Genomic DNA, 20256 nt, shown 5'->3' with positions numbered 1-20256 from the left:
AAAAAGACAAAGACAAGAAAAAGAAACAATTCAAAACCAAGATAACCACAAATTATTTGTTTTGTACAGATAAACAGCTCTGCAGATTTGATCACTTTTGAATAATATACAAGGAGGAAGTAAGAAATACATTCAAAAGGCACCAGAAAGTGCATTTTCAAATCTGGATCAGAGCTTTCCCTGTGCTGCACCATCAGTCAGAGTTATGAAAAAGAAAAGCATAGGTTTGGGGGTTTGGTTTTGGTTTTGAATATAGTTTTTAGAATAAAATTACAGACAGGAAATAAATAGGAATGGAGAAAATGAAGACAATTAATTTCAGAAAAAAGACTGAAAATGCGTTTCTGCCATTTTTTTGTATCAAGACCGTCAAGGGAGTCCAATAAATTAAACAAACAGTCTAAGGTGATTTTGCAAACGAATTTTGCATTTGCATTTGTTATCAGTCTTGAGAAATGCAAGACAGAGTACAAACTGTTCGGTGTATGGATAAACCAAGATTTTCCCATCCATAACCTTAGGAAAAAGTTCTTTGCACTGACATTACTGTATCTCTGACTGAGGAAAAAGGCCTTGTAGTTAGGATATTAGTACTGGTCCCAAGTAGACGTTCCATGAAGACTTCCACTGAAACACTTAATTCAAGCAAACACTTTCCTCCTTCATAAACATGTCACTCCACATGCACAGTTGTTTAGCCATTAAAGACCTACTGTGAAGAGCTTCTGCCTCTTAAGAGAAGGCTGTGATACCAGATAAAAAACATCTAAACTTAGACGTGGAAGGCAGTATGTATTACTACTTATTTATTTATTCTTATGGGAGTTTTAAAATCCATCAAGAATAACTACGGATTGTTTTCAAAAATGGAAACCAGGACAATGATAAAAATCTTCCATCATGCCTGTAACAGGAAAACAAGAGCAAGAGCTATGAGTTACTGAATTTATGGCTCTACTCTTTACCATAATGTAGATATTGAACATATTGGGTCAAATTTATTCCTAACATTGTTTCAATGATCCATAGGAGCTACTATTGGAATAGAAATGAGGCCATGTGTTGATTAGAATTTGAAAGGGGATATTTATTTTGTAATACTTTTAGAGATAACCAGGTCAAAATATTTAATATTAAGCCAAACTCATGTCAGCTCAGGTACTTCTGGTAGGAGCTGCCAGGAAAGAAGTACATTATACACTAGTGCTGTAGCTTTAAACATTTTAACTGCATTATTTGTACACAATGCACATGGAAACACTGGATTTCCTTCATAGGTAGGTCCTTCAGTAAGTAATTTTGTCTTCCCTTCCCATCTCAGAAATCATATGAAGAGAAACAGATCCTTTTTAAATGGTCAAATCAAGCAAAATACTCTAGAACACAACTTTTCCATAACTCCGGCCAAGTCAAGGCTCTGCATGCTGCAGGAGAGGGATCACTTCCTCCCCTGATGATGCTGCACGCAGCCAGGCAGGAAGGATCCATGCTGAAAACAACGCCTCATTAGCAGGCAGAGGACATGGAAAGAAGACCGCGGATTGAGAAATTTCAGTAAGTCACTTCAGTAAGTCACATCTGCCACCCAGATTTAGTGGAGGGAAATACTGTCAGGCACAGTTGGATGTTCAACCATCCTGTCATTACTCTGCCTCCTCAAACTTAACAAGCTCAAATGTGCCAAGCCCCCATCAGAGGTACTCCTGGAGCACTGGGAAATTCAACAAAAGTGGCATATTTCAAGCCTAGATCTGGCATACAGGCTCCTCTTTGCATGAGGAAGTTTTTATTTTTAATGATTTTTTTTTTTCTTTTCTAAAGACAATGGAAGCTGGTGGGCTGACCCAGTAAACAAGGCACAACAGCTGTCAGCATATTTTAAAATATTAGTCACAAACAAGTAGTCCGTAAGCAGCAAAAATAATGGAGTGAAGTGTCCTAAGAACTGAGTTTTCCAATATCTACTATGGGATGGAACACATTTATAGCTTTCCTTCAGGGGGTACTCCACCAGCACGTATGTCTTCTACCCACGCTTTTTCTTTTTTGTATCATTTTGAGTCCCCTATCGCTCAGAAAGATCTAGGGAAAATTGACTGATGTATTCAAAAGCAGAAATCAGATAGGTACACACAAACCAGTGTTATCCCCCAAGAATAATTTTCTCAATTTGTCAAACTATTTAGCTCAGTGAAATAAAGGGGGGAGCCCTCAAAGAACCTTGGTCTGAGTCCAGACAGCACATCCCATTGACAAGTCCTCAAACAGTTGACTCAGATTTCATTATTTTAATTTAATGAGAAACAATAAACAGACCAAATAATCTATGCATGAAAATCAAAGCATTACTAACCACTTAGAACTCCACCAGTGAACAATACCTTATATGCACTGCCATCTGAGAATACGTGGTCAGCTGAAAATAAGACTGATCTCATAATTAATCTATGAATGCTCTTGATAAAGAAATGGCTAGAGAAATTGGAAGAATTGGTTTTGGAAGTACCAGGAAGATATGGGTTTTCTGCCTGTTTTCACTCCTGCCTAACTGCAAATTTACAAAATACGGTCACGTATAATACACATCCCATACAAGCAAGTCAATCAAAAGTGTGCTTTTGTGTTTATGTCTCACTGAAGTAGAAAGCTGTGCTCTTACTAGCTTATCGACTGATAAGAAGACCTGCAGTCATAGGGAAAGGGGAAAACGTTATCTTGCTCTATGTAGACCCTTCTACCTGGATTGCTATGCTACACAAACTTTGAACTCTGCAGTGTAGTCTGTTCTCACTGATTGCTTTTGCATCATGTATGCCAGTTACTGGAAAGTAAGAAAGCTCCTTTCCCACTGCCAACATTTATTTTCAGGTAAAAATAAAAAAATCAAAGCAACGTAAAATACAAATTCTCCATGTCAAAATCTGAGAACTCAGGGTCAAATGCAGAGAGTTGTCAGCTTCATCTGGAGCTGCAGGGTAAACAAAAGCAGAAGCCACCAGGGAGAGGCATTCTCGGCGAATCACTACCACCTGGTGTGACTGGTGGGGTACCAACTCCCCCCAGAGAAGTCTGACAACCAAGCGTGTTAACCCACATATATGCAGTGTGTTGTGGACTGACACCATAATTTAACAGCAGAATTGCATAATTTAGCAGCAGTTCTGTAGCAAGTCCAGCTGAAGGAACTCCCACCTTCTCTCTCGACTGTCATTCCCACCCCCCTACAATGGCTCACCAGCCTCTGAATTACACTGGCACAACTCTGTGGGGCCATGTCATGAACCCAAACAAGGAACTGTTCCAGCTTTAAAAAGACCCCAGAAATAAATGTATGTATTTATTTAATTCACAGCATGATCTCTCAAACTATTGTTCTGGCATAACGGAGGGGTGGAGTGGCATAGTGTGGTGGGAACAGAAATACCTTATGCCACTATTGTTGACAAACATTTGGGATTGTGAAATAATCACTTTAGGAAGTTTTCTAAATGCTTCAAGCACTAAACTCTTAGATTTCAGTGCCTGGTGGGTCTTAATATACACTCTAGAAACTGTTTCTAGCTTCCACATTACTTTAGACCCAGCAATGTCTGCTTTATACCTTACTTGATGGTTCCAAAAGCCACCTGAAGGCAAAAGCTCCATGCATAGCCCAGTCCTGCCACTGAGTCTCCTGCCAGGCTGCCCAAATCCAAACAGAGGTTCAATTACTTAAACCTCACCTGCTAATAAAGCAAGAAATGGTAGAGACTTTCCAGGAAGACTCTACTTACGTGATGCTGGGTCACATAAGGTCATAACACAGACAGGTGGAATCCAGGGAAAGACGCTCTGGAAAATTTTAAGAACACCAGCCAGCTTTTCCAGAGCCAGTCTGAACAGACCAGTGTGCAAGTAATACATTCAAAGCATCAAGGGGTTGCTTCAAGTCTTATGTTGCAGTTGTGCAGGAGAGGCCATGATAACAGAGCATTGTGCTTCTCTTCCTCTCTCCAGTAAAGGGCTGCAGATTCACTGCCTTTCTCTTCTGGTTAACTTGCAGTCAGACATGATGTTCTACAGTGAATATTCTGCTCAACCTTCTCAACTCAACTGTAGAATACTCACTGTTCTACAGTGAATACTCTGCAATCTTCAGGACTAAGTTCAATATCAAGCACTGCAAATACCGAAGAACATATGAATGCAGCTGCTAAGCTGATATGTAAACCAGGAACCTTTCTTAAATAAACAGAGGGAGTATCTGTGTACACAGAGAGAGGGGATCCTGCTCAGCTGTTTGGATATAAACATCTACCTCAGGACAGAATTTTAGATGCCGAATTAAGACTTTTTTGGTTTGATTAGCCGCACGTGACGGAAGTCACAGCTGCCAGATGGACTAGATGCCACTCTGAGCTGCGCAATCCTCCACATGCCTTGTCAAGGGAGCCAAGACTCCAACACAACAAGGTTCTTACGTTGATTCCCTGGGCTAGGTGTGTTAAATAACGGTAACTTCATTTTTGAGCACTCAAATTTCCCTTCTTCACTGCTCTGTTGCTTCAGCTGAGGATGGGCAATAGCAGCACTGCTCTATTTGGGAAGGTATCATCGCAGCACAGGTAACAGAACCCATGCAACTTCTTGTACCTTACGCTAGTAGAGATAAGTGAAGATAAATACACAAAGCACAGTGTTAATATGATGGAAAATATACATCCACACAGAAATCAGCTTTTCCGCTTCAGGTCATCAAAACTATGTGACACAGGATTAAGCAAAATAAAGTGCAAATTAGTGTGTAAACAGAAGTCATATATAGCCTGTTTCAATATTACACTCTATGACTTTCATCTAAAAATTCTCATTGCATCTAAAGGGATTACTTAATCCAAACCACCAAAATCCAAAGTTAAATGAATGATTCCTCTAATGAAGACCTGAAGTACTTAAATGTGATTATTTATTTTCCTTTATGTCCTTTGGGTATTTACTGCTGTACAATCAGAAGATGATACACGTCCTGGCACAAGAATTTCACACTACCAGTAAGAGTGGAGCTGTTGATGGCATTGGTCAATGATTTAAATATTCCAGGAGACGAAGTATTTGCTGTCTTACTCTAGGCAGCTGTGCTTTTATTGTTAATAACTTACTCAGTGTTAGGTGATTGTAACTGAATGCGAGCTTAGAGACTTGGGTGAGAGATCAAAATATGAATTTTGCAAATGTGACCAAAGATTTGCTTGGTGGTTTGGTACACAGTTTGTGAGGATGACTGGGCAGCTGTTGAAAAGAAACCCAGTGGAAAGGCTGATAACAGAAGCCCCAGCACTCTAATCCTTATATTCTCTGCTCCAACTGGACTTCCTTTATTCTACTCCTCCTAATGCAAGTAAAAAGTGTTTTTATGATCCTCAACAACCTACATAACCAATTAATCACAGCCACATGAATTGTCTTACAAAACTACTAATATTAGTGATACATATACAGTAGAGAAATAGTCTATGCTTACCTATGCATTCAGATGAGACCCTGAAGCCTGTTAGTAGATGGTATAGCTGGCTATTACAGCAATAAGCTCTCCAAAAAACACTTATGTTTTTCTAATCTTTAAACCAGCTCCCTCTTCTGGCATACTCTTTCCATACTATACTTAAGTGCCACACTTCATTCCTTACCAATTTTTAATTCTCTTTGGTTGCTAACACTCAACAGACGCAATTTCAGTGTTAAGACGCTTACTATGCAGTATGGCTGTGAAGGAAAGGAGAGGGTACCTTGAACTACACCTCTTGGAAGAGGGCTAATTCCAATCAAGACCTGGACAAGAGACTGGATGGCCAGTTCCTGGGTCACATTCACAGGATCACTGAAGTCAGAACGGATCACCTGAGATCTCCTAGCCCACCTCATGCCCACGCAGTGTTAGCTAGAGCAGGCTGCCCAGGTCTGCACCCAGTCAAATTTTTATTATCTCCACAGATGGAGACTTCACAAAATCTCAGGGCAACCTAACCTCTCAGTAGGCAGAAAAGCTCATGGCAGTGTCCATCCCTAGCTATGAATTATATAAAGTACCTAGGAATTTATGCTCCTTACTTCAGCATCTTAATTCGGTGTTTAATATGAAGCTGAATTGGGCCTTAGAGTCTCTTTCTGAACTAGGTGATGTGGACCAAGCCTGACCCTGCAAAAAAACCCAAAAATGAAAGAAACCACACAGGACAGCTCTCATAACCAGACTGAGTGCCAAAACTGCAAAGGCCAAAGATGAGGTGAGCCTGGACAGACTTTTTTTCCTACTGCTGATGCTCTGGCACTATTCACTCAAAAAAACACAAACCACAAAACCAGAAAGAGGGGGGAATAAAGCAGCTTTTATTGACTAATGCATCCAGACAGAACAGGTTCTTGACTTTGTTCACAGAACTGTTGCTGGAGCTCATTCAGTGACTGCAAACACAAAGGTATGGAGCAGAACAGGACCCAGAACCCCAAAGTCCCCTTGCTCAGGATGTAAAAAGTCATCTTTCCTCTTAACCTGGCTGTCCACTGCCAGCAGCATTCCTCTTTCCTCCAGCTGTATTTCAAAGCCAAATGGTGAACACTGCTATGCGCTGGGGGGGAGATACTGGCTGCTGACTTTAGGAGTAGCGTCTGAAAGTATGGAAGGACTTCCCTTGAGTAACTCAGTGTTCTCTACTCCAAAATCCTGTTTTGCATAAACAGTGCTGATCTATCCTCTTTCTATTCGTTTAATCACACATTAAGTATCAAGATTCACATAGAGGATTCAGGATTACATTCTGGCCAAGGTTGCCAGAAGCTACATACTGCAACCTCATCTGCTGATACTAGGAGTTCTTACTAGATCCAAAGCAGTTCTTGCAGACAAATAGTTATAACATATGAACCAACAACCACATTTCATCACATAAATTTTGTATAAATTAAAGCACATTCTAAAACCAAATTGAAGAGAATTGGCGTAAACATGCTTTACATGGTTTGTAGAATGAGGAAACAGATTATTTTACTATTAAGCAAAATCCTTGGTGTCAGTGGTGACAGCAGACCTCTGAAGGACTACTCATTCCAGTGACTGCTCAGCAGAGGGAATGATTAACAACTTAAAAAAAAAGCTGTTTTAGTAGAAGCCAAAAAAACCCCAAAATAGAAAGGAACTAAGTTTCAGGACTATACAACTAGTTTTAGTGCAAAATATTATTATGTAGTGATTCTTAATATAACTTTTCTCCTGTAAATATTGATGGTTATGATTGTTAAACATCAAAACAGCAGGTGAAAATAAAGGCAGATAATGTATCGAAAGCTTTTCAGAGTCCTAACATTACAGTCAAAAATAGGACTTCAAAGACTTTAAAGTTAACAGCCAGTCTCACTTCAGGGAAGAATACATTAAAGACTTGTCATAATCCAGGCAAATTGATTGCACTATTTTTATTGCTGAAAAACAGTTAAGTAATCTTCAAGTGACAACAGTCTTGTTGTAAGTATACGTAACTACTCCTAGGAGAAGATCAGAATGCAAGCCCCCACTTTCTGTTGTGCAGAAAACTATAAGCAACTCTTGATTCAGAGGATTATCTCAGGAGATTAAATCTTTATACTTTAAAAAATGTGTCTGGTTAAGTCCTCACAGGCTTTAAACATCACCAAGTTGCTGAATGAGTTGCTGAAGCAATAAGATGATCCAGTAACTCAGCAGCTATCTGAATGCAAGTAGGCAGATTGAGAAACCTGGCAAGCATAGGGAGTACTCTGCATGCATCTTAAAGAACCAAATTCTGACATAATTTCTGTATATTAATGAATTAAACTTGGTGTAGCATGCTTTACCACAAAAAAAGTTTTATTTACTTATACTTTATCAATAGTACAAGCGTATGAGAGTACAAGACTACAAATAACAAAATTGCCTAGTTTACAGCAATGGTAACAAAAATTACAAAGCCTGTAATGAAGGTACTGCAAGGCACTTGTGCAACAAAATGCAAGAAAAACTTGATGAACAGCAAAATTTCATAAGCTAAACAGCACAGTGGTTTTAAAGTTTATACTGTATTTATTTACAAAGTTAAACGTTTCATAAACACACAGACATAAATAGACAGATCCTCTTAAAACAGTAAAAAAATGTTCCATTACACTTTGTGGATCCTGGTTTCCAATGAACCCAAGCAATGTTAAATATTGCTGTAGTAGATTTTATACTTCACTGCTAATTTTACACTAAACAAACACTGCAAAAGGGAAAATAGACCTCTATGACACAAGAAGAAAAAAAGTAATTCCTGTCTTTTCCATAACGCCTACATTTCCCGAAACCCATCCACCTGATCCTTCAACTGTACACATTTAATTTTACTCTCATGAGTAAATCTCATAGATTTTAACAGAAAAGAGTTCACACTAGGAAAAGCAAACAAGGATACACATATATTCTGCCCTTTAACACAGTAATTACTTCAGTAAACACATTAATACTCCTATAGAGGTTTTGCTTACGCAAGATAAAAAAGTTACTGAACAAAAAAGTGCATATTAAACATTTCAACTAATATACAAAAACTTTATTCAAATGGTAAGTTTACACAGACTTCCATTAATAAGAACATTAGCTTGTTGTAGTTCAATGAGATTGAATTCTGCTGCATGTTCTGTGTTCCAACTGCTTCAAGCACAGTAACCTACCAGTCCTCAGGAGGCAGAATCCTGCCTCATTTAAAGTTGATGGGAATTTTGCCATCAGTTTCAGAGTGGAAGAAAGTTTTGGAATCAGCTTCCTTCCCCTCTCCCCCTTTGCAAAAAAAATAAGTCAGACTAGAGAGAAATCCTCTCCATTATGAAGAAATTTGACCAAAAAAAACCAAAAAGAAAATAAGTATACAGGATTCCTTCTCAAATCTCTTACAACAATTAGATTCCAGCAGAAGCCAAGAATTTTATCATCTTTCTCTTCTATATTGACCCCTCAACTCCACTGTTTGGTTACACATAATGAAATTCATGGATATGATTTTCTTTAAGACTGGCAAAGTACATACCAGAGCAGTTAAATACACAGAACAATGTATCACATGCAGTAGGATTAACCGTGCTCAGTTTAGATCACTGAGTAGTAGGCTGTGCATACTCTCCTTTTTGGAGAGAGTTGCCTTTGTCTGGGCATTTCTTTCCTTGACCTGTACCAAGCCATCATTTTGCTCCTCTTCATTTCATTCCATAAAGAATCTCAACTAGGGATAAGTGCCTTTCAAGTGTGAAAATTGCTGGACTCCAGAAGGGCTCCACGTTTCATACTTGGGAAGTAACAAAAGCACGAGGGGAATGCTATCTAATCCTAACTGTTCAGGTACAAGACATGTTGCCAGATGACCCAAATGACTGGATCTCTCCTAAAGTTGTATTTTTGTGTTGGCAGACAGAATTTCCCTTGAAGGCTAAAAACAACACATATACCAGTAGGAAAAAAACATTTGATTTATGAGAAGCAAAACTGCATTATGTTATGCCAGCCACAGCAAGGAGCTTAGGTAACTTGATTCACTACTGACTTCGGGTATCTAAAATGAAGATAACATTATTGTGGTTGCTGTGCTATTTAATTGTTTTCATAGTCAGAGAACTTCCAGTTTGTTACCAACGTAATTCTGAAATAAGAGCAAAACCGTAAATTAGCCGCTTGCAAAATCTTGCAGACCGTGACAGAAGCACTCTGAATATTTCACTGATGTCTCTTTCTGGACACATATATCGTTAATGTAAGATGGTGTTAAGGAACCTCCACAGAACCGCTGTGGAGGAAACAAGCTCCATGTAGCCCTGCCACTGCATTTTCTTGCATTAAAACTTTCCTGTGATTAATACAGAGCCCATAAAGTCTACGTGACTCTCTGTATTTTGAGCAGAATAACTTACATGCCTTGCAGAGGTACCTTGCCTTGGATGCTAATGTTTGGCTTTTGTGCTCTTCTCCTACAAATCTTTCTACTGATATGTTAGCTTTACGGATTTACCCTGTTTACGGGCTCTACCAACCCAAACACAAGGGTATCAGAACCCAAAGACAGATGAAAATTCCAGTACTTGGGGGAAACAGAAAAAGAAACTGAAAAATGGAACCTGTGCTCTTTTTCACCACTGAGGACCAACCCATACACTGGGCCATAAACAGCAAGAGTACACTCTAGCAGAAACAGTAAGCCAAAAATCTGGATAATCAGAAGAATCATTATTCACACCACTAATTCTGGGGAAGTAGTAATAGTTTATGTGAATATTTTGGATACTATAGGAAGCATTAAAAAATCTGCAAAGACTAGGGCAGTGAAATACCTGTGCTTGAACGGGTTCAAGCTCTACTTTTGCTAATGGTGGAACTCCTACAGTTCAGTGGTAGGTGGCAATGAGTTTAGGACTTGTCCATTAATTTCAACATATGCTAAACGAAAGTTTAGTGCTTTCATTTTAAGATGATCAGATTTAAATATAATTCAGAACTATACAATGCTCATTGAGTTCAAGAGGCTTATCATAAAAATTCATGTGGAAAAGTCTAAGTTAAAAATAATTTACTATAAAAAACCTCAACTTAAAAACCTACTGTATCCAGAATTTTCCCTCAAATATTGTGACTTTCATCTTTCAGTTGGCACACAGCTGACATTGCTGTACCAATTCAACATGCAAGAAATAAGCAGAAAGAGAGCAAGGGAAAAAAACCCAAACAAATCTGCAATGCTGTCAGCAAACCACCACCACAGAGTAAATGAGCGAGACATCCTAATTTCTCAGTTTTAGCTTACAGCACCGTTATGAATACAGGTAACAGTAGTTAATCAAATATAACAAAGAAATTTCACCATTGCAATACTATTGATTTTTTTTTTGTCCATAGGCACGAGCCAAATTCTACCACTTATCCAGTGTGAATTTTGAAGAAAGTGCACATGCCCTTTCCCATCATTGCATTTCTAGACTTAAACAAAAAAAGACCCTTACCAGGAATAATCATGAATAGGAGCCTGGGTAGATTTTTATTGTCATCTTTTGAGAGGTCTTTCCAGGGCCCACACTTTAAGACATGTGTAGCAGCTCCACAACAGTAGATAAATTCTTCATGTAATGGGACTGGCTCTTCTGACACCGACCTCATGTTTGCTGTTAGACAGAATAAGATACTGTTATAGCAGATCAGCAAATGTTTACAAAGCTGCCTCTTTGCTACCATACCTTCCCATAGAATAATTGCAAAAGACCCCAAACAGCCCAGTATTTGCTGTCTGAATAGGTCATAGAGGTTGATACGTGTTACTACAATACAAGAGAAAGTATCTTTTGTTTTTTGTCACAGAAATGTATGGTAATGAATTGGACAATAAGATCTATCCTACCTTAAAGGCAAATAATTTTAAATTTCATATTAAAACTGTCCACTGAAACGATTCAGTTGAAACATATCTTGAAGGCAAACAAATGAAAAAATACCAAACAAACAGCACTACTGCATTAATGTCTTCGCAAGTTCTGTGTGCCTCAACTATGGGAGCACAGTATCACTTAAAAACAACCACAAAAAAAAAAAGAAAAAAAAAAGAAAAAAACAACCCAGCAAAAAACAACCAGAATAAAACCCAAAAGAAAATACCAGAGGCCAAAAGGAGCATGCTAATTACTAGATTGCTTTCCAGCACTAGGTGGGCTCCTCATTCTACGTGCAGCATGACTTACTTTTCTAGAAAATTTAGAAGGATTAAAGGAGGAGTCTTTGTCAGGTAAAGCTAACCAAGATTTGATCAAGTCAGGCAAATATTTATGCTCACCTTTATAACTTTTCTTAAATTTTTTGGTTATCTGAGTGCAGCAATGGGAAATAAAACAGTATGCTGCCAAGTAAACAAGGCATGCTCATCAGTTCACGTATTTACCATATATGATATAATTACATCCTAATAGGCTATCAGTTTGGAACTGGCTAACCGACCAAACTGCCGTAAGAGCTCTCCTTCAGTAAAAAGGACACTTTATCAAGGGACTACTTATGAATTTAAATGGGATCAAGATGAACCACAACATACACAAGTATCTGCCAGAATAACCATTCACAACTACAGGTGCAGTTACCAAACGCAGAGTCAGGAGCCTGCCCTTGCTGGAGTACAGTCACACACGTACACCACCTGGAACACAGGTAAGCGCTCGGTAAGTCCACCAAGCTGTTTATAACAACTTCAAGGGCTATAATATAAGCTCTACAAAATATTTCCAGTCTTATAGGAACCACATTTCACTCTTCTGAAGCAACAGATCTGGTTTAAGCAGAGTTGAACAACTTGGTTAAATTTTTACAGGAATGACTACACATTCTATATCCAATACATGACCATCTGTAATGGAAAAGGCTGCCCAGCTTAACAGTCTCTAACTTAATTAAATTGCAATTCAAGTCACAAGGGGAAAAAAAAAAGATAAGTCTAATGACTAATCTAAAAGAGTAGACTTTAGTGTCTCTACCTAGTACACCCTAAAAGTTGAAATATGTTATACAAAGAAAAAAGCACAATGAGATATTAAATAAAAAAATCCCAAGACTATAAGCCATCAATTCTCAAAAGCAACTCTCAAAGACTTCACATGCAGCCACTGCAGGAAATCTTTTCGGTAAGCCTCATCTTGAAATTAACAGACAAAAGATCAACCACCTTTAATGTTATTTCAGAAGATAATCTTTGCCAAGTTCAAAAGCCAGTATTTCATGTATAACTTCTATAGCAGCAATCGGTCAGCTCGTGAAAGTAGGATAAATAATTCAAATATAAATGAGAATAAGATGCAACAAAGATGCAAATAAGATGCAACAAAATATAACATTATGATAAAACTGGGTATTGTTCCATCCCACCCTGATCTTTATAACATCAAAAGCATCTAGTTAAGGATAGCATTTCAAATATTTTTGCTTAGTGGAAAAGGACCATTCATTTTTGAGTACAAGGATACAAATTCTGTTTCCTAATCACTTTGTGAAGCTTTAAGTGTGTAAACTGAAGCCTAAGATTCACAAAGTTTGCAGGACCATGAGGTGGGGGAGCACTACCTTCACAAAGAGTCACGGGAAAATTCTCAGCGCTACACAAATTGAAAGGAACAGATCTGAATGAACCTGGCACATGACGTTAAAACAACAGGCAACTCAGAAGAGACAGATAATGCTCTATTTTGAACTATCTTGGAAAACATCTAATACAATGCAAACAGATAATGCTTCTGGAGGAAAGGGAGAAGTGTTTAATACTTTCAATTACAGCACAATTCTCCAGATGAAGCTTTTCCCCCCTGCCTCCTCTTTAGCTTACAGTGACTGGAACATAAGCAATTGAAGCAAAAATTGTCAAGCTATAATAAGGTATATTTTGCAATGCATTATTCCCGCTTTTATTTCTTCATTATTCAAAGCTGGAAGAAGTAAAGAGGAGCTCTGACAGAGAAACCCAGTTACATCAACAAGCAAAGTAAACATTTAGCTTGTCATCCCTTTTCCGAGGTGTTTACAATCCAAGAAGGAAAAGTTACGAGTCCTTACCCAAGAAAGTAGGTTTTATACAAAGTTTCTGATCATGAACCAAAAAAAAAAGTTGTAAAGTTTCATCTGAATTGATTTCACTGAACAATACCAAATGGAAATCCCACTCTTCATTCACAAGTAGCATTTGCAACATAAGGTCATAAATTAAGCAATGAACAAAGGAAGCTCAGCAGCACAGTTCGGACAGGAGTTTTAGGCTTTTCAGGTTCACACAGACTCTTGTAGCAGCTTTGCTCCAGTTTTTAACTTAACTTCTAATTTCTGATAAGCACAACGTTGCAGTACCTGAAAGCATGACTACACACTAGAGAAGAAAAGGTTTTCTGAAAAACTGCTCATCTGAGACAATCCCAAAAGGTCTCCTAGTACTAACTCTATGTAATGTCTGAGGGATTTTTATCCATTTATTGTTAGGTTTTTAATTTTTAACTTCATGGCTTTTAGTAATAGAAATGGACTGAAGGGAGTGGCCATACTCCTAGGATACTACTCAGACCTGTTTTAAGATTAAATCAGTAGTATCCAAAAGGTATACCTCTGGATCTCCTTTCCTCTTCATAAATGAAGCTTTGAAGAACAGTATTTCCATTACAGGCATCTACCTTTGGCATGAATTGCCTGTGTTTCCCCTAGAAATTCCTTATAATGGCCTGTCAACTTCCAAACACATTTAGTGGGCAGAGATCTCCAGAGGTGAGACTGCTACTCACTCAGCCAGCTGGCGGAGAGGGCACACTTTGCACCACTGCTGTACGAAAGCTAAGGAGAAGAAACAACCACAAACTTGACCAGTGGGAGTTTCATATCAGTCATCACAGAGGAAAGTAACAGAACAAGAGAAAGACATGCAACTATGTAGGAAATCAGGTTTCACTATGTCCCATGAGATATTTTCTTCCTTCTCTTCAAACCCTGTCCATAAACTCTCTAAACATAGGTGGAAAAATATTACAAGAAAGGCAGCTTCTGTCAACAGTACTTAATCTAGTAGCAAAACTTCTGCTAGAATACACAAACATAGGCTTTGACTTACAGGACAGGGCTTCAGCACTCGATTAACACACCCTTAATGTGTCTACCTGAAAGCAGGTAGATCCAAAGATCTACCTGAAAGCAGAGGACCAAAGATCTAGGCAACAGCAGGTGGACTGATAAGTGAATAACCATGGGACCAGCCACTAAGTTTTACCTCAGAATGAGACAAATCATCTGCTAGCTAGCAAAGCCTGTAATGGGACCCTAGACATTCATTTGCACTTACAAATCAACCCATATATTTAGGTGTCCTACTACTGATCTGGACTCCACCTACTGTCGCTGTTTCAGATAAGAATATTTGGAAACAGAGCTATCCGCAAGGATCAGATTACTTCTGCCATATGACTAAGTCCTTTCATATCATCATTGGCTCAGCTGACTCCAAAGTAAAATGCTGACAGTAAAGCTAAGTTTCCTCCACACACATTGTGCTTAATTATTTATGCAATTATCCCGGTAGCACATTAACTGCTCCATCCTACACTATTACTTGGAGTTGACATTTTATTTGAAAGATAACATAGGAAAAACAAAATTTGTGATCTGCATCCAAAATAGTGTTTAATGAAAAAATTGTTACAAACTCAGTCAGAATGTAAACAGAGTAATTCAACTGAGATTTGACCTACAAACTATCCAATCACAAAACAGGATGAACAGGTTGGTGTACCTGATGTAAAGAATGATGCTGAAGGGAGAGATGCAATGGTAACCACAAGGATAATGATAAGTTGCACAGAACAGTGGTGCAACCAAAGTAAAGGAGAAAGGACCACTGAAGCAGATTTGACACATGAGATTCCACAAAGCCACAAGAAATACATCCCAGGGTGCGCACGGACAGGGTTACTGCGAGTCCACTCTGTCGTTTTTGATATGTCATGATGACTGGGGGAAGTGCCTGAAAACTGCAAAGAGGCAATGATCACACACATGTTCACAATGGAGCTTGCTGGGAGCTACAGGCCAGTCAGCCTAGTCTCAATTCTCAGCCATCAGAGCAAATCCTGTCCAAAGTTGTACCCAAGCATATGAAAGCAACAGGGAGCACACCCTGCATGGGTTTGGTGAGGGCACATTGTGTCTGCATAACCTCACTGCCTTCTGTCATGAGATTAATGGCTCAGTGGATGATGGGAGAACACTAGATGATTAGCTTAACTTGAGCAAGGCTTTCTACACTGTCTCCCATAGTATTCTTATAGCTAAGCTGGTGACATATGGACTAAGTGGACTATAAGGTACTCTTGGGGAAGAAAGAAGGAGAAAAAAAAAAGAAAAAAACACAAACAAAAAATCCAAAACACAACACAAAAAAAATTCCATTAACTTACCAGCAATGTCGTTCAAGGATGAATATTGAGCCAATAGTGTTCAACGTCTTCATTAAATACCCGGACAACAGGGCAGTATGCACTTTCAGCAGGTTTGTGCATAACACCAGATTGAGAGGGGGAGGAAGACACACCAACTGACACTGGAGTGCAGGGCTGCTATCCAAATGTGCCTTGACAGGCTGGAAAAACAGAAACTACATGAAATCCAAAGGCAAATAGAAAGTTTGCCTAGAGTTCAGTAAGCCAAGGCAGCAACACAGGCTGAGGGCTTGAAGGCTAGGAAGTGGCTTTGCAAAAAAGACACTAGTGAAAATGAGTCTGTAGTGTGCCCTTGCAACCATGACATCCACATGTATACAAGGCTGCATTACCAGAAGTATCCAGCACATAGAGGGACGTGATTACCTTCCTCTGTTTGGCACTGGGGGCACTGCATCTGGAGTACTGTGCCCAGTTTTGGACTCCTCAGTACAAGCAAGACATCAACATACTGGAGAGAGTCAGTTAGATGACAAGGATGCTGAAGCAAGTCATGTATGTTCAAAGGACAAGGACCAGCAGCCAAAAGGTGCAATGAAGGAAATTCCAATGACAAACAGGTTTCCCCACATGTACAAGGAGGATTATTAAATGACGGAATATGCTGCCCAGAGAAGCTGTGGAATCTCCAACTCTGGTGATATTCAATGCTTGAGTGGACAATGCTTTCAGCAACCTGCCCTACTTTGCTCTTTTTGAGAAAGGGGCTGGACTACAGCTTAGGGATAACCTACAGAAGTTGGATGTATGTAAATTCATGAGACTGGACTAGCTACACCTGAAAGTGTCAAAAGAATTGGTTGATGCAATAGTAAGGCTGCTGTTTATCAAAGTATCAGAGTAAATCAGGGGAGCTCCTGATGGCTAGAGGGGAAAAAGATGGCCAGGAAAAAAAATATCTAAAATCATAGCCATTTTCAATCAAGAAAGGTAAGGAGGAGGCACTATAGGCTGATCTGGCTCAGTTGAGTCTCGGGGAAAAAAAAAAATATCTACAGGAGCATGTATTCTTCTAATCACATAAAGGAAAAGTCATTAATCCAGAACAGGAAACCAATTTCCCAATGTAAATCATGCTCAAGCAATGTGATTGCCTTCAGTGATAAAATACCTGGTTACAAGTGCAAAAGAAAAGATGTAGATGTAATGCATATTGCCTTATTGAGACTTTTGGTACTGTCTCCCACTGCATTCTCCTTTCCAGGCTAAGGAAACACAGGCTGAATAACCTGACTCACATAGTTTGAAAACTAACTGGACAAGCTTAAAAGATAGTTAAGTACTGGCCGTTAGCTGACTGTCAAACAAGTCAAGTAATCTTGGGTCAATACTGGAGCCTACAAAGCTCAACACTTTCATCACAAACCTGGACGATGAGACAAAAAATGGAAATGATGCTAAATCACCATGCTTCAGAAGCAGCTCCGAAGTAATTGTCTGAGAAGCAGCCCTGCTGAAAAAGACACGTTTCTCATGATGGATGCCAAACTCTATGAAAGACATCAATGCACTCTTCACACAGTAAGGCAAACTATGTATCAGCCTGAAACTCGAGAAGCATGGCCAGCAGTTTGAGGGAAGTTACTCTTCCCTTCTATTCAGCAGTAGGGAGGACATATCTGCAGTATTGAGCCCAGTTGTGTCCACCCTACCAGGTCAAGAAGGATGTAGGAGTAAAGTGGACAGCTACCCAGAGGGTGAGCAGCCTAGGGCACATGACCTCTAAGGAAAAGCTTTAGGAACTGTGCTTCTTTAATCTGCCAAGACGACAAGTTGTAATCAAATAGCAACCTAGAACTATTTAAAAGAGACGTGCAGACAGCATAGCCAAACGTTTCTTTGCAACAGTAGATGGTAAAACAAGAGGCAATAGCCACAAGCTGTGTCTTGAAAGTTTAAGACATTCCAAAAAAAAAAAAAAATTATTTAGTGGAAGGCAATGGAAGACTTCTAGGGAGGCAGTGAAACCTCATTTGATGGTGGTTTTCAAGACTCAGCTGGACAAAACAATAATTTTGGTCTAAACAGAATGATGAACTAAATTTTCTCCAGAGTTTTCTATAAATCAACAGTTTACAACTCTTATGGCCCTAAAACACCAGAAGAAGATAAAGGGTGAGGTGCAACAAGGGCCTCAGCCAATTTTTCTAGTACCTTAGGAAAGGCAGAGGACTTCATGAATACAGTAGATGGCAGTAACTAAGTTTGTAGGTCAGAAAAAAGGAATCTGAATTAGATCAGCCCCCCAAAAACATAGGAAAGTGAAGTCGATGTATTCCATCGATTAGCTGTACCAGCTTGAATAAAAAAGAAACACTGCCCTAACTGGTGAGCTTATGTGAGTGGATTCAGTATCACAATGCAAAAGAATAACTGGAAAAATACAAAGTGAGATTCTTTCAGCTGCCTCCTATGCTAAGGCTGTAACAACTTCTGCAACGTTATCCCCGTAAGAGAAACATCCAGACCTGACTCAAGCTCCTTGACTCGCAGGCTGGAACTAACACGCTCACAGCTCAGAACTAGAAGCAGAAGGGACAGACTGTCCGACCTGGTAGAAAACCTGCAAAGATGAACAAGGGGAGGACAGGAGAACACAGGATGCCTAGATCTCATCAATTATTTCTTTGGACAAACTACAGACAAATAGAGGATGCCAGATTTTCTACAGAAAAACAGCAAACGTAGGCCAAAGCTGTTGTGACATCAGTCACAAATCTGACCAGTTCTTTGTAAGAAAAGCAGCAGCAGCTGCCAGCAGCACATAAAACTGAAACATTTCTTCATTGTACTTCACGGTACAATGTGAAATTCTCTGTCAAAGTTATATGATGGCAAAGACCTGCTAGTCTCTTTCACACTACTTCTGAATTAGTAAATAAAAATTTGTACTTGTTATTTGTAAAAATGAGCAAAACCAAAAATTTACCACTATGGACACCTCAAGTGAAGTAATGTAGTTACATGAAATAACCCAATAAAACCCAAACTTCTACACCGAAGGCAGTTCGAAGCAGCAGGCTGTTTTTGTCTAAAAGAAGTGAAGTAACTAGGCAGCCTTATTTTCAAGGATCACTCAACGACCTAGCAATCTGATGCCCCCAACTTGTTTTGTTCTTGTGTTACTCCCCCCATGCTCCTCCCTCAAGCAGTAAAATTTCTCTCAGCCAGGAGAATTTCTCTGATGACTGTGCATAAATACCTGTGCAATGCGTGGAAATGGGGTACAGCTCACTTATGCTTAGAGCTGTAAAGATAAAAAGCTGAAGTGCAGAATTAAAATTAGAATCAGTTTTCATTTCTGAACCTTATACACAGACATCGTACAGGGGACAGTGCATAGACCTAAGAAAGAAGAAATTTACTTTTAAGAACTGGATCTACAGTATCACAAAATTCGGATTTCGATACTGCTCATAACCTTGTAGCAATCACCAAGAAAGTGTACACTGTCCTGATGGAAGGGAAGCAGGGAAAATAACTTCTCATTATCAATTTTGTACTGGACAAATCATCCCTTGTCAGTGCCAAACATCATAAAATGCGTTATTAAAACAGCTTTTCAGCAAAGCAGCGTAGGACTCACAAACCAAAAGTGTTAGCTTGGAAAGGCCCACATTTTGTGGATTCAAATCATGAATAGATAGATCCCCCAGCAACTTTGTTCCAACAAGGTGCTTTGGTATGAACAATTTTGAAAGACTTTTAGAGGTAAGGAATCAAGAAATCAGAAAACACCTTCAGATCCCACAATGATACATGTCTACATTGGTCTCCTACAAAATTATTCTATAAAAAGGGTGGTCAAAACCCTGTGGAAATGGCTCAGAAAGGCCTACCATAACTTTTAACCAAAACTGAGAGTTTTGGCTTTAAAAAGTTCAGCATGCACTTATGACTTTAAAAAAAAAAAAGAGCTCTTGTTAATTGTCGTAATAAATTGTCATAATAGAACTATTACAGCAGTCTTGGTCTTGACTTCCACACTACTCTCAGGAGCATGAAACAGCAACTGAAAGACTTCCAAGGGAATCAGGCACAACAGCAACCTTTATGAAAGCAGTCACAAGTTTGAAAGCATCAACTGTGGGGCTACAGTACTCAACACAGCCAGCAAGTGGATCCGCCCTTTCACTGCAATCCTGGCAACGAGACACTAAGTTTTATGTCTGGTCTCTTTTTCTCCTTTGGCAATCACAGACCTCAGTTTCTGTTTGTGCTGATGGTCCTTTCATAAAGGCCTCA

The 20256-nt window shown here is 39.1% G+C and overlaps 1 protein-coding gene across 3 annotated transcripts in view; it reads right to left on the bottom strand.

The window, feature by feature from the left end:
* The window catches only part of LOC104468083 (chromosome unknown open reading frame, human C2orf43), a 107746-nt gene extending 87893 nt beyond the window's left edge, over positions 1-19853 (bottom strand). For 2 of the 3 annotated variants that reach the window (XM_010082095.1, XM_010082096.1), the window contains exon 1: positions 11014-11167. In XM_010082095.1, coding sequence (XP_010080397.1) covers positions 11014-11167 — 154 coding nt within the window. Of the gene's footprint in view, positions 1-11013; positions 11173-19822 lie in introns of those variants that run through there. The other variant, XM_010082094.1, reaches the window with a different exon arrangement.
* Positions 19854-20256: the final 403 nt, after the last annotated feature.

This window comes from Pterocles gutturalis, unplaced genomic scaffold (assembly GCF_000699245.1).
Source record: "Pterocles gutturalis isolate BGI_N339 unplaced genomic scaffold, ASM69924v1 scaffold13019, whole genome shotgun sequence".
NCBI classification, from domain to species: domain Eukaryota; kingdom Metazoa; phylum Chordata; class Aves; order Pterocliformes; family Pteroclidae; genus Pterocles; species Pterocles gutturalis.
The sequence above is the reverse complement of the archived record's forward strand: the minus strand, read 5'-3'. Positions and strand labels throughout refer to the sequence as shown.